Raw genomic sequence first — 13,358 nt, 5'->3', positions numbered from 1 at the left:
ATATCCGATCCAGTAATTTAGGTCAGTATCGGACCGATACCGATACGTAATATCGGATCGGTCCATCTCTATATAGAACTGTAATATTATTGTGTTATTTCCTCTTTATTTTGTTAATACAATGAATACGTGAATATAAACAACAATAATTCATCACAGTTCAAAAATAATCAGTTACAACTAATTTAAAAACTGTTTCAAGTTGACTATACCTGCTATCATCCTGCAACATATTACATTACATGATCATAGACAGTGCTGGGACCTGTCTTAAGTTGACTGGTGATGTATGTGAGAGCCTGGAGGATGTGACCTCTGCTCTCCCATGTTTACTGTCGAGGCAGAAAGGCGGAAATGACGACAGTTAATTGTCCAAAACAGTCTCTTATTCCTGCAGGTGCGTGCAGGTGGCATCATTTCCACGGTGGTCACAAAAAAGAATCTAACTCCATATTAACAGAAACCAACGCGAGCATCAGCATCCTTCTTTACGCGTTTGTTGGTTCCTATCACCATAACGACACGCGCGTCTCTCTGCAGGTGACACTGATGACTGCACTGATAAAACCCGCTTAGAGTCACGCGACGTTACCTGGGCGGGAGTGAGCTGATGGAGTTGAATAAAGGTGGTGTTCCTGAGCGGGGTGTCTTAAACCGACGGGAATGGCAGCACGGACTCCATCATTCAGCCATCAGGATGTCCTCAGCACCACCCGAGCATCGACCTGAGTCAGGTTAGAACATGATATAGGTGAGGTTCCGGCCTGGACTTTCAAAATAATACACTAAAGGTGCCGTTTATGATGTTTTTGGTCATTAAAGAACAAAGTAGACCATGCGCTATAACAGACTGAGTATAATATCGATTGGACTCAATTACAGGCTGATCATATAGTTAATCAATAATTCAGTGCAACGGGAAATTGCAAAGATGTTCAGGTAACTTGTCAAATAGCTTTAACGAATGAGAGGAATTTAATTATGAAAGTGCATTTCCGGTGTTGGGTGTGGTGAATGTGATGACCTTGACGTTGAGCTGCAGGAGGCTCAGCAGAGGCTTCCTGGTGCCTGCAGGGGGCAGCAGAGGAGACGAGGCGCGCGTGTGTGTAAACATTAACACATTTATACATAAATGAAAGTGAAATGAAAGATTTAAAAGACAAAAGCAGCTCCTATTAACTGAACATCGCTCTGAACAAAAAAGAAATCAAACACATTCACTTGTATTATAATTAACCAAATATTTGACTTATTTATTACAGAAAACAGAATCTTACAGACGATAAAACAGTAACCTCAGGTGGTTTTATTCATTCTCTTATTTTTCTGCATTACTCCTTAAATATGTTGGTCCTGACTGATGGCCTGAACGTAACTGTCTTCCCTTGAAGCTATTTTTGACTTGTCAACGTGAACATTTGCATTTGTTACAGACTGGATTTTAAATGCGTTGTTCCTGTTCTGGGACTGAGCTGCATGAACCTACATGCACATTCTATATGAAGCTGATACTGTCTGCTTTTACAGCCTAAAATACTGCTTCTGTCCAGTCCAGGGTCTCAAACTTGCGGCCTGGGGGCCAGTAGGGAGGATTTGTTTGTTGTTGAGTGCAATGTTTAAAAAGTTCTGTAAAAAGCACAAAATAATTTAATATGAAGACAATATGAGCCAAGACTACAAACACGCTGAGGGAGTTGGCTGTGTTAGTTCAGTGACAGAGTTCCCTAATTTAGACAAATATGTGGTAAATACGTAAAAGCAGGGGTCTTTTTTTCTCTCAACAGGTGATCTGGGATATATTTTCTTTTTAAGTGTCCTTTCTCACTGTCCCTCTTCCCCTCTGTTTTTCTGTTCCTTCATCTTTCTTTCTCCCTTTCCTATTCCCCAGCCATGTCTGTCCCATTTGTAACTACTGAAAATTAAATAAAATAAATAATAACAACAAAGGCTGATCAAATGGATCAATACGACAAAGCCGTGATGATCCACTTGGTAAAGTAAATCTGTTGGATATCTTTGTTGGCCTTCAGTCATCAACTCTTCAATGACAGCTAAAGAACCAAACGGGACAGGCAAAAAAAAAGCAGGAGTGTCCAACTCCAGGCCTCGAGGGCCGGTGTCCTGCAGGTTTTAGGTCTCACCCTGGATCAACACACCTGAATTAAATGATGAGTTCCTTACCAGGCCTCTGGAGAACTACAGGACATGTTGAGGAGGTCATTTAGCCATTTAAATCAGCTGTGTTGGATCAAGGACACATCTAAAGGACGCCCTCGAGGCCTGGAGTTGAACCCCTTCCTGCCTAAAAGCTTTTACCACTAAAGTGCGAAAGTTAGTTATTACAATTTCAGGCAGTCCTGTTTTATATCCATATATATGTTATAAATCCCCATATTTACTTAATGTAAAAAAAAAAGCAATAATAATAATAATAATAATAATAATAATACACGGGGAAAAAACGAGCTGGTTGTGTTTGTGTTGACCCCGCCCTCTCGAGCCGGAGGTCAGGTGATAGCGGCCAGGCCCGGGTGGAGATATCGAGCGTACCCTTCTCTCGGAGCAGAGCGTCGGGATGCAGGCTAGCTCCGTTAACGGGGACGCTTTAATTCACGCTTTTCCGCCCGTCGGAGGAGGTGACATAAGATACCGAGAGGAGGCGGAGGTCGGGGCCGAGCCGAGCTAACAGGAGCCGGTGTCTCTCTGTGCGGCGGGAAGCCCGGCTCCGCGGTCTGTTTGTTGTTTAGCTTTAGCCGTCTGAGTTAGCTTGCAGCCTCTGGCCGCTAACGGTTCACCGGGAGGAGACGGCGGCCCCCGCCCACAGACACGGCCCGGCCCCCGTGATGGACGGAGGAGCCCCGTTGTAGGAGCAACAGGATGCGCTAGCGGATGTAGTTAGCATCGGGCCTGAACACAGCACATCTCCTCCTCCTCCTCCTCCTCCTCCTCCTCTTCCTTCCTTCCTTCCTTCCTTCCTTCCTTCCTTCCTTGTCTCCTAGCTGTGTCCTCTCATGATCACCATGGAGCCGGCCCCCCACCCGCTGCCTCACTTCCCAGAGAACTCCTATAAGAGTAAGTACCTGTACCCTTAAAAGTGCTGCTCCATGTGTTTAAGCTACTGACCTTTGACCTCTGCTGCCTGCCTGCAGTGACCGAAGAGGATGTGAAAAGGCTGATCGAGTTCAGGGCGTCCAACGAGGCCCTGTTCACAGGGAAGAGAAACTCTGCAAAGATAGCCTGGAGGTATGAGCCCGCCTGCTCCTGGACTCACCTGAGCAAGCGACAGGTGACCGAGGAGCAGCAGAAGCAGTTTAACCTGAGAGATCCAGGTGCCAGCGGCCAGGACCGGTCGCAGCACCCTCATAAAGTTCCCACGGCCTCTGTGAGTGCTCATGTCCTGCTTCCTGTCTCCTCAGCACCATCCTGAAAGGCCTCGGTCTGGAAGGGAAGCTGACGGCAGACCAGATCGCCAAGAAATGGGACAACCTGCGGACAAAATATAAGGTACATGAGATGCCATGTAGCTGCTGTTCTTCTCCTCATGTCTGTGAAAGTCAGCCTGCTCAACGTAAATTACACACGAACAACATGAAGCTACTCACGCAGAGAAGAACGGCTGCTGCTGCATCATCATCCTCATCATTTCTGCTACACTGGCAGGGCTAGGGGCCAGGACTCTGCTCTTCGTGTTTTTGGGGGATGTTGCTAACTCCGGGTCAGATAACAGCCACCACACCCGCAGTAGATGTGCTCGGTGTGAGGTCTCGCAGCAAGCTATCAAATACGGTGCATTTCTCAGCTTTTAAAAAACGCTTTGCGTCACCAGGTGTTTCATCAGATTCTTGGTGTTGCCTCCTTTGACAGTATCACAGTATCACCTTAAAGCACTTGTTGCTGCTGAGTTTGCATCTTTTGCTGTGAAGTACAGCCAGACTCTGACCGCTTCGCCTTGGACATTTTAAATCTGTAGCTCTGCTCTAAAAGAACGTACGTACCTGGACCCGCCTACTATCCTCGGAAACGTAAAATGATTGGCTAGAATCCAAAGTGTGTGACATCTCAAGAAAAAAAGCACCGAAATGTGCGCTGCTTTTCGGTCTGGTTAGTACAGTTAATGTCAGAACCGGTGCCGTAATGACACCGGATACCGGTACCCATCCCTAGTGGTGACTCAGAAATCCCTTAAATAGAAGCTGTTTGACAAAGTGAAGCAGGCTGAAGATCTCAACCAGCAAACACCACGAGTCTGGACTTAAATCAGTCTGGGCGAGGGTGGAACAACCAGTTATCAGGTTTTGGGGACTTTTTCAGACATGAGGAGAGACGGTGTGTGTTTGTTTGTTTGTTTGGTTTTTTTTGTTTGTTTGTTTTTAATGAGATTTTTCCGATGAGCACATCTGTCTGCTTCTTGGTGAATCTTTCAGGGAGTCGACTGGAGGAAAAAGACCTTTAAATGTCTTCATGTTTAATCCTTTTTATTTGGCACGTTTCTTTCTGTGACGCAGTTTGCAGAACAGTTTTTCTGCTGACGCTCGCCTGCAGGCAGCTCTTACTGTACGTCCCTGTTTCAGCCTGCAGGGGTCACTGTTCTCCTCTTTCCAGGACCTGAAGCAGCCATACCAGGGCCAGGACCACATGGGGGGCGTTGTGGAGTCGTGGCCGTGGTTCCACATCATGGATGAAGCCATGCAGGGTCGCCTCTACAACAGCAACCTGGTGCTGAGCCCAGAGACCGCTGGCAACGCCGGTCACCGTGGCAACTGCCAGTCCAATCAGAACCAGGAGAACACCGACATCCTGGAGTTCCTCATCAAGACGGAGATGGAGGACACGGTGGCAGCCGAAACGGCAGCGGATGATGGGGGGGTTCACACGGAGCCTCCGCCCCCCGAGGGCATCCCGATGGGCTGGAGGAGGATGACAGAGTGCTCGTATAAAAGTAGGCAGACGCACCTGGCTGACATCATCAGGTATAATCACACCTCACGCAGGACCGAGTGTTTAATGGCTCCGCCCCACCCCCCACCTCTTGTTGACAGTGAGCGAACAAGAAACCGAGAGGATGATCAAACTTCGAGCAGCCAACGAGGCGCTCTTCACTGGCAGGAAACATTCAGCCAAGCCGGCCTGGAGGTGAGTCGAACGCACCTGAACCAGGTCTGAACCGGTTTCTGGTTTGATTTTGTTATTGTCTTTTTATTTCCGTCATCTCAGATTTGTTATTGACGTGGATCTTATTTACTGTTCGGAGTGTTTTTTTTCAGTGTGAGAAACAGAATCAACTTCCTGGGATAGTCGCACGGTTTAATGTCATGAAAATATGTTTTCAAACATGTTTTGGGCGTGTTTGAAGTTCAAGCCTCTACAGCAGGTTTCCCACCCGTCCAGCTGTGGCCTGGTCACAGTAAACAAAGGCTCCACTGATCTCCGTTACATGATGTGGTCCTAATGAATCGAACGTTTTCAACGTGTCAAAGTCAAGGCCCGCGGGATCATTTTATATAGATGTATTATTATTGTTATGCATGGCCTGGCGATATGAGGCGCTAGTAATATACAAACTACAGATCCCATGATGCAGCGCTGCAGCCTCCTTGCTGAGCGCTAGGCTAACTGGGAACATTCCCGCATCAAGCTCGCCGCTCACGATGGTGCAGAGACAAGTTGACTCTGAAAGCAGAGCCTTTCAGCGCCGGTGGGAGGCTGAATATATGTTTACAGACATGCTGGTAAACCGTGTGTCTTATTAGTGGCGCTAATGAGGCTGTAATGAAGGAATTTAGTTTAAGACGGCACTACGAGACAAAACGTCAGGATAAGCTGAAAAACCGAAACGCAGAAACTACAGGAAGTAGAAGAGCTGAAGAAGAATCTGACGTTTCAGCAGACGTTCGTCACCAGAGCAAAACCACAAAGTGAAGCTGTTGTGAAAGCAAGTTTTATCGTAGCAGAGGAGCCAAACAAGAGCTGCAGGATGAAGCTGTGGACGTCTTGTGTCCAGACAAAACGCAGAGTTTGGCAAATGTGAGCCTGAGCAGAAATACGATTGCTGATCGGTTTGTGAGATGGTCACTGATTTAAGAACACAGTTGTGTGAAAGAAGCAAAAACTTCACTGCATGCTCTCTGTGGATGAAAGGACAGACATGATGGACACTGCACAGCTGACCAGCTTCATCCGTGGAGAGGAAATATTGGACATTAAATCGATGCACGGGACAACGACGGGAAAAGGCATTTTTAAAAACGCATGTCAAAGTGTAACGACGTGAAACTGCCCTGGGACACACTTGTTGGACTTACAACAGATGGAGCGCCGGTGCTGTGCGGTGGAAAAAGCGGACTAGTCCGCAGGATGCGAGTAAAGATGCAGGAGGAGAAATGTACCGGTGAGTTAACAGCACATCACTGCATCGCACACCAGGAAAGGCTGTGTGGTAAAGTCCTAAAATGGAGCATGTAATGATCACCGCGACGCAGACCGTACATTTGATCTGAGCTAAAAGTTTAAATCACCGTCAGTTTCAGTCTTTTATGTGGGAAATAGATTCAGAGTTTGCCCACATTCCTTCATGCAGAGCTCCGCTGGCTGAGTTGAGATAAAAGTTCTCAACAGAGTTTTTGAGCTCAGCAAGGAAACCTGTCAGTTCATGGACATGTGTGATGCAGTGAAGCTGTCACAAATGCACCAGTGCAGCCTGCCTTTCTCTGTTGCAGTAATGTTGAACCAAGTCAGCGCACTTTGCTGAGCTGCACCTGTGCAGATTCAGATGGAGCTGCAGTGTAATGATGCACTCAGGGAAAGACACTGAATGACCCGCACAGTTTATTAGCTCCACTCCTGCAGCAGCGCCCAGCTCGTCTGCATGCGGCTCCAACCTTGTGTTTGCTCTCATTTACTTTTCCTGGGGTTTTGGCTGCATGTTCATATTTCTAACTTGCGTAATTTTGACAGGATATATTTTTATGAAGAGCAAAATATTTAAAGTTTCTTTTTTTAAGTTTATTTAATCTGGAATAATATTCCTGTCAGTTTTTATTCATATTTATGTTTAAAAAACATGTTTTAGTGTTTAATAAATGTTTATCGTGTTTGGCCCGAGACCTAAAGTGTGCCTGATCTAAAGGTTAAATCAGGATATCATCGAGTATTAAATGTTTTGGTGCCTGAAGCACATTTAGACTCTTTTCTTTTTTTTTTTTACAGAAAACTACCAAAAATAAAATGAATATATTAATAAGAAATAAGTTTTTGGACTTTTTTATAAACTTTTTGTAGATTAGGGTTTCATAAATATTTCTTGTTTTTATTTGCAGAGCGTCTCAGACATTTAATAATGTTTATTTTTCTGATCATTATCAAAGACTTAAAGGTACCTTTTGTAATCCCTCCTGTCCAAATGTGAATTCAAATATGCACCAGCAGGGGGCAGCATTGACCAGTAGATGCATTTTGATGTTTCCAGATCACTTCCTCACGGCGCTCTGCTGCAGGCTCATCAACTTCATAACCAACCTGAGTAAATTAATCAGGACTCGTGCAGCGTTTTGAGAAATTCATCTTTTTAAAGACTTAAAAACCTAAAATAACTCCAACGCTGCCGAGGACAAACAGTTCCAAACCTTCATGTTCATTGTTGGTCAGGTCTGAAGGGGCTCGGCTCCGATTCAAATAACTTTATTTGTTGATTTTCTCAGAGCGATTCTATATGAGCTCGGCCTTCAGGGCAAACTGACCACAGACCAGCTGGCCAAGAAGTGGGACAACCTGAAGAGGAGATACAAGGTGCGTCCTCTCACTCCAGCTCCACGACTCGAAGGGGCGTCGCCATCCAGATCATAACCCGCAGTGGGCGGGGCGATAGCCATTCTTTGTTAATGTCAGTTTTGGTGCCTCAAGTGGACGTTAGAGGAACTGCAACTATATAACGGCCACTCATGTGTTCTTTGCAGCTCTACAATGCTGTACATCTTTTAGATAAATTAATAATCAATAGTTAGAATTGATTGGCACGTATCAAAGCCGAATCGGCGGCGTCCCTGTGAATCGTGGGTAATTGCAGATGGTGGCAGCGTTGACGTCCTGTCATTTCTCCAGGAGCTGAAGTTTCCCGCTCGAGGCGTGGAGACCAACCCCAGCTCCTGGCCCTGGTTCTACAGAATGAACGACGCCATGGAGGGACGGTTCGCTGGCGCCGCGCCCATCCTCACTCCCATCGTGGAGGATGAAGACGAGGACTGCGAGTCGCTGTCCCCGACACCCAAGAAGCGAGCCCGCCGGAGCCGAGGCGGGATGGCCGAGTTCCTGACGGAGTCTGAGATGGACCTGCTGGTTGATAACGAGGACAAGAACGGATCGGCGGCTCTGGGCGAGCTGCACCGGATGGGCGAGTTCACCTACAAACGTAAGGATAATCGATCAGCTCGGAGCTCAGACAGCAGAGTGAGACTGAGGGGCACAGCTTAGTCCTGCGCAGCAGCCGGGGTGGATTGTGGGGAATGTAGGCATCAGGGAGGAAGGGAACATGTGCAAGTGAAAACTAGTAAAGCACAGCCAATCAGCTGCCCAGGAGGTCATGTGATGGGTCCGGTTTGTCTTGGTTCGAGGGTTCGTCTAAAAGTTCGTTGTGCTCGGAGCTTCAGTTCTGGAGTCGTTTGGAATCAGGACGTAGGAAGTTTTTAAACGAAACAAACGATGTCACCCGATCGTATTCATGCACGCCGTGCAGGAAACGCCTCAAAGTAACGTTTGCATTCGCCTCTTTTCACAGTGAGCGAAGACGACACGAGGCGACTGATCGAGCTGCGAGCTGCTAACGAGTCTCTGTTCACCGGCAGGAGGAACACCGCCAAACCGGCGTGGAGGTGAGCGAGCGTTCGAGCGTCTGCTGAAAACACTGCGCTCGTTTCTGTGTGTGTCGGGGTCCTGTTAAAGTGTGTGTGTGTGTGTGTGTGTGTGTGTGTGTGTGCAGGGGAATAGTGAAGGAGATGGGTCTGACAGGGAAGATAACACCTGACCAGGTTGCCAAGAAGTGGGACAACCTGAAGACCAAATTCAAGGTGAGATCCCTGCAGCAGTTTGAGCAGCGTGCCTCAGGTCATGTGACCCCGTGTTACCGCCGCATCCTTTTTAGCCCTCAGCTGAGGCGGTGTTGTCCTCATAACTAATTTGCCTGTATTTAAATAAGTGTTGTTATATTTTACCTACAAATACTTGGTGCACAGACGCTAACATGTCAGGTTTTACAGAGACTCATCGTTGGCACGCTGTCCTGTTGCACTGTGGGCCGGATAAACGTCTTCACTGTGAATGTCTGTGTGTGAGACGCTTACGAGCTTCAGGCGTTAAAACCAGGAAGTCAGCTTCAGTGTCGATGTTCTGCTAGTTTACATTTACACCAGCGAGAAAAACCTTCCTTTTGATCTGAGCTGTTTCTCCACACGTGCAACAAATCCAGTTTTTCCTGGTCGGCAGTGACAACAGTCCTGAGATAATTACTGTAGTGTCAGTCCTGCAGGTGGGCGGTGTGGACACGCAAGTCTGTGAGTGGATCGCTCGAGACTGAGGCGCCGTCGATACGTTAGTCGTGTGCAGGCGGAGGGGTGTGTTTTAAACTGACCTCAAGGTGTTCAAGTAACTGAAGGAAATGTGGTTGGTGTGTTCGATGACTCTCAGGTGACTCGCAGTAACGTGTGCCCTGCATGTGAACCTATAACCTGCTTTGTTCAGTCGGACCTGTTTAAATAAAGTTAGACGCCTGAGTGTCCTGCAGCTCTCTGATAGTAATCGGCAGAGCGCCGCAGAGAGCTGCTGCTCGCCTCAAGCGTTCACTGAAACGTGAGTTTGCTGCGTCTGCAGGACCTGAAGTTTCCTCCTCGGGGGATGGAGGGTCAGACCAACCCGGCCTCGTGGCCCTGGTTCCAGCTGATGAGCGACGCTCTGGAAGGCCGTCTGACGGGCAAAGCTCCCCGAGTGACGCCCGTCTGGACCAACGAGGAGGACGGTGTGTTCAGCTCGTCCCCGCCTCCCGACAGAGACTGCTTGATGGCTGAGAGGAGCAGCGTGTCGGAGCTGGAGAGCATGGTGGGCGGAGACAACGTGGAGTCCGACGGGAACGTCACCTACATCGACGCCAGCGGAGAGGAGTGTTCGACGCCCTCCGACCCGACGTATAAAAGTGAGAGGATTTCTTCGTGGTCACGGCCCGGTGACGATCGCTGCCCTCAAACCTCCTCGAAGCTTCGCTCACGTCGTTTAAGAAAAATTTTCACGTTTAAGAAAATACAAAAATACAAATCTGCAAAAACAAAACGAATACAAACAAAGACAACATCAGACAGGAAGTCAAACATCTGTTAAAACTAAATAATAAGACCTGAAATTTATCCTGTGAGAAAAAAACGCTGAAAAGCTTTGCAAAGAAAAATGTAACAAAATTCAAATTGAATAAATTACAGAGTAAAATTAAAACTTTAAAAATAACTGATTAAAATAAAGACAAAATGTTTACACACAGAAATAAGGAAAGTATATATATTATCATAATAACAATGAGTGTGTTAAAATACAGATACTGAAAAAACATTTAATAAAAATGTGGTTTAAAATGTAAACACATGAAATCTATGCAAATGTTTGAAAATCAAAATAAATAATGAATAAAAATACACAGATATCAATAAAAGAGATTTATTCAAACTGAATAAATTATAAAAGAAAAATCTTTTAAACGAATTTAAAATACCTGAAATTAAACTTATGCAGCACAAAAAACCCTGAAAACTTTGAAACTGCAGCATAAAATCACTGATGACTTGTCTGTCGACCTGTGTGCGTCGCAGTGACCGACCAGGACACGAGGAAGATGATTAAACTTCGAGCCGCTAACGAGGCGTTGTTCACCGGGAGGAGGAACGCCGCCAAAGCCGCCTGGAAGTAAGTATCCCTCCCGTGCGGGTGAATGTCGGAGCAGCGAGGCGTTCCTGACTCTGTGTCCTCACTTCCTGTCAGAGCCATCCTGAAGGAGCTCAGTCTGCAGGGGAAGGTCTCCACCTACCAGATGGCGAAGAAGTGGGACAATCTGAAGAGGCGGTACAAGGTAGGCCGTCATTAACTCCCCGCCTCGTTAAGCTGCTCGTGGCTGCGTGTTTCTAAAATCCTCTGCTCTCCTCAGGACCTGAAGTACCCTCCTGTCGGGATGGAGACCGTGGCAGACGGCGCCTCCTCCTGGCCGTGGTTTCACCTTATGAACGAAGCCATGGAGGGCCGGCTGGCGAGCAGCGCCCCCCTCCTGGCCCCCGTCACTCAGGACGATGATCAGCACCCGGACCCCGCCCCCAGACTCAGGCCCCGCGCCACCCCCGCACCTCCCCCTGCCCCACCGCCCTCCCGCCCATCTTCCTCAGATTACGCGCCTGATGCATTCGGAGACGGCGCGGAGCAGAACCAGCGGAGCTCAGAGACATGCGACGGGCCGCTGGGGGGGCTGGAGAGGGAGTGGGAGATGGTGGAGAGGGAGAGGGCGGCGCTGGAGCGAGAGAGAGAGATGGTGGAGCGAGACAGAGCAGCGCTGGAGAGAGAGAGGGCGGCGGTGCAGGCGGAGAGGCTGTGGCTGGACCGGGAGCGGGCGGCAGTGGAGCGGGACAGAGCCATGGTGGAGCAGGAGAGGGCGGCGCTGGGCCGGGACAGGGAGGTGCTGGACCAGAGGGCGCTGATGCTGAACTCTGTGGGACACTCGGGGCACCTCAACGCCCTCATGTAGACCGCCGGTGCGGTGTGGGGGCGTGGACTATCCCTGTACAGACCTCGTGGCGGGCTGGCAAACCGCCTGCTTGTCTGTGGGTCCAGACTCTGGATCCACAGAAGGACTTCTGTGAAGGACTGAGCTCGCTGAGTGGGCGGTCCTGGGATCAGACGGCTCTGCGTGCAGGTCCATAATAATCAGAAACATCACCTGAGTCAGGTGTGGCTGACGTCGTGTTCTCAGGCGGCTGCCGGGCCGCCTTTGGATCTCTGAGCTGTTCAGCCGGGGGAGGAGGAGGAGACCCAGCGCGGCGGACGCTCGGATCTCGGCAGCAGTGATGAAAACGGTCCGGCGCTGCCTGAGAACACGACCTCACTGTGGAGGCCGGTCGTTTGGTTTTCATTGGACGTTCTGGAAGTGCCCTCCTGGGATGCTGACTGGTTACCAGGAACGCTGCACAGAGTCAGGCAGGACTTTTGTTTCTGTGTTTAATGAAAGTTCATCAAGTTAAACTCGTTTCCATCCTCAGTGCCACAGAGTGTTTTCTTTCTTCTCTTTGAGGAACTGAAAGGGTTCTGCAGGGTTCATCAGGAATAGTGAAAACTGAAGCAGGAACGGGCTGTTCCCGGGAATCCCTCACTGTGATCACACTCGTGTAAGACGATGCTTGTGTGCTTGAAGTGTCCAGAGGAGCCTTTAAATAAAACAAAACACCAATTTGTGACTGATGCCACTCAAACTGCACTGAGCAGCCGGATTTCAAAATAAAAGCTCCAGAGGGATTTTACGAGTTCTTCACAGTGATGGAGGGGGAGCGGGGGGGCAACGACTGACTTTACTAAACAGTTTCAGGACAAATGGTTCCACTAATTACACAAACTGGGAGGTGCAGCCCTGAACTTCCTGTACTCGGGTGCAGGGTAGCTGAATTCGTAGACCTCGGCAGATTTCCTTGTTGCTGCTGAGCTCTGATCAGCACACCTGTCTACACCTAAACACCAATCCTATCTTTGCACCTGGAGCAGGAGTGGGCACCTACAGCCTCTTTTCTGCTTTGGTTTTTCGCTTGCACATGTCCTACACTTACCGCTGAGCCTGCACACAAATATTTAAAGATTCTCATCATGGGAAAAACACAAATGTAAATTGTAATCAGATTACTCTGAATTGCATGATTACATGGCGTTACGCCGGCGTTCATCACTTAGAGGACAGTAAAGTTGGTGCCTTCATTTTATTTAAATCCTGACGGCGACTTCCTGCCCCGAGGACGTCGTTTCCATATGAAAAACAGATGCGAGCACCAGACGCCATCGAAGCTGCTGCAGGTCTGTGGTCATGGCGTGCGCCGACTGAAGCCTCTGTGAGTAAAACGGGTTTGGTGAGTATGTCCTGTTTAAATGAAGCCAGGTGTTACAAATAAGAGGGCGCGTAACAGGGCCCTCAGCAGGCTTCCAGAAATTAACCAATCAGAAGCTGGATTCCTGTTACAGCAGCCAAAATAATAAGTACAGCTGCAGTCAACGATGACCGTGCCGACGGGTTAGTGGGCACTGGAGGTTTTACACCAGTGTAACCAGTAAACTGTGTGTGTGTGTGTGTGTGTGTGTGTGTG

At 48.3% G+C, this 13,358-nt stretch overlaps 2 protein-coding genes across 3 annotated transcripts in view; one reads left to right on the top strand and one right to left on the bottom strand.

Moving 5' to 3' along the window:
- The window catches only part of kcnj11l (potassium inwardly rectifying channel subfamily J member 11, like), an 8,213-nt gene extending 7,426 nt beyond the window's left edge, over positions 1–787 (bottom strand). Inside the window, exon 1 of the mRNA XM_005745164.2 lies at positions 593–787. The gene's annotated coding sequence lies outside the window, so the exon portion shown is untranslated. The remainder of the gene's footprint in view (positions 1–592) is intronic.
- A 1,696-nt stretch (positions 788–2,483) lies between these two features.
- Positions 2,484–12,274, top strand: LOC102216067 (uncharacterized). Of its 2 annotated transcripts, XM_005745133.2 has the most exons (13): positions 2,484–3,072; positions 3,150–3,243; positions 3,417–3,504; positions 4,603–4,939; positions 5,040–5,133; positions 7,698–7,785; positions 8,098–8,404; positions 8,771–8,864; positions 8,972–9,059; positions 9,859–10,177; positions 10,842–10,935; positions 11,011–11,098; positions 11,174–12,274. In XM_005745133.2, exons 1-13 carry the CDS (start codon positions 3,012–3,014, stop codon positions 11,759–11,761), a joined length of 2,340 nt encoding a protein of 779 aa, XP_005745190.1. In that variant the 5' UTR covers positions 2,484–3,011; the 3' UTR covers positions 11,762–12,274. The 2 variants fall into 2 exon arrangements, with proteins under 2 accessions (XP_005745190.1, XP_005745191.1); XM_005745134.2 differs by lacking the exon at positions 2,484–3,072 and having other exon boundaries at positions 3,219–3,286.
- The last annotated feature ends 1,084 nt before the right edge of the window (positions 12,275–13,358 follow it).

Source organism: Pundamilia nyererei, unplaced genomic scaffold (assembly GCF_000239375.1).
Source record: "Pundamilia nyererei isolate P.nyererei 1_Seehausen unplaced genomic scaffold, PunNye1.0 scaffold00154, whole genome shotgun sequence".
NCBI lineage: Eukaryota > Metazoa > Chordata > Actinopteri > Cichliformes > Cichlidae > Pundamilia > Pundamilia nyererei.
This window is presented reverse-complemented; position numbering and strand designations above follow the sequence as displayed.

What these genes read in the sequence shown, in the direction of transcription:
- LOC102216067 (XM_005745133.2), top strand. Translation starts at nt 3,012, where the DNA reads ATGATCACCATGGAGCCGGCCCCCCACCCGCTGCCTCACTTCCCAGAG. An exon ending in GGGCGAGTTCACCTACAAAC is followed by an intron (nt 8,405 to 8,770) that starts GTAAGGATAATC and finishes CTCTTTTCACAG; the next exon opens with TGAGCGAAGACGACACGAGG. An exon ending in ACCGCCAAACCGGCGTGGAG is followed by an intron (nt 8,865 to 8,971) that starts GTGAGCGAGCGT and finishes GTGTGTGTGCAG; the next exon opens with GGGAATAGTGAAGGAGATGG.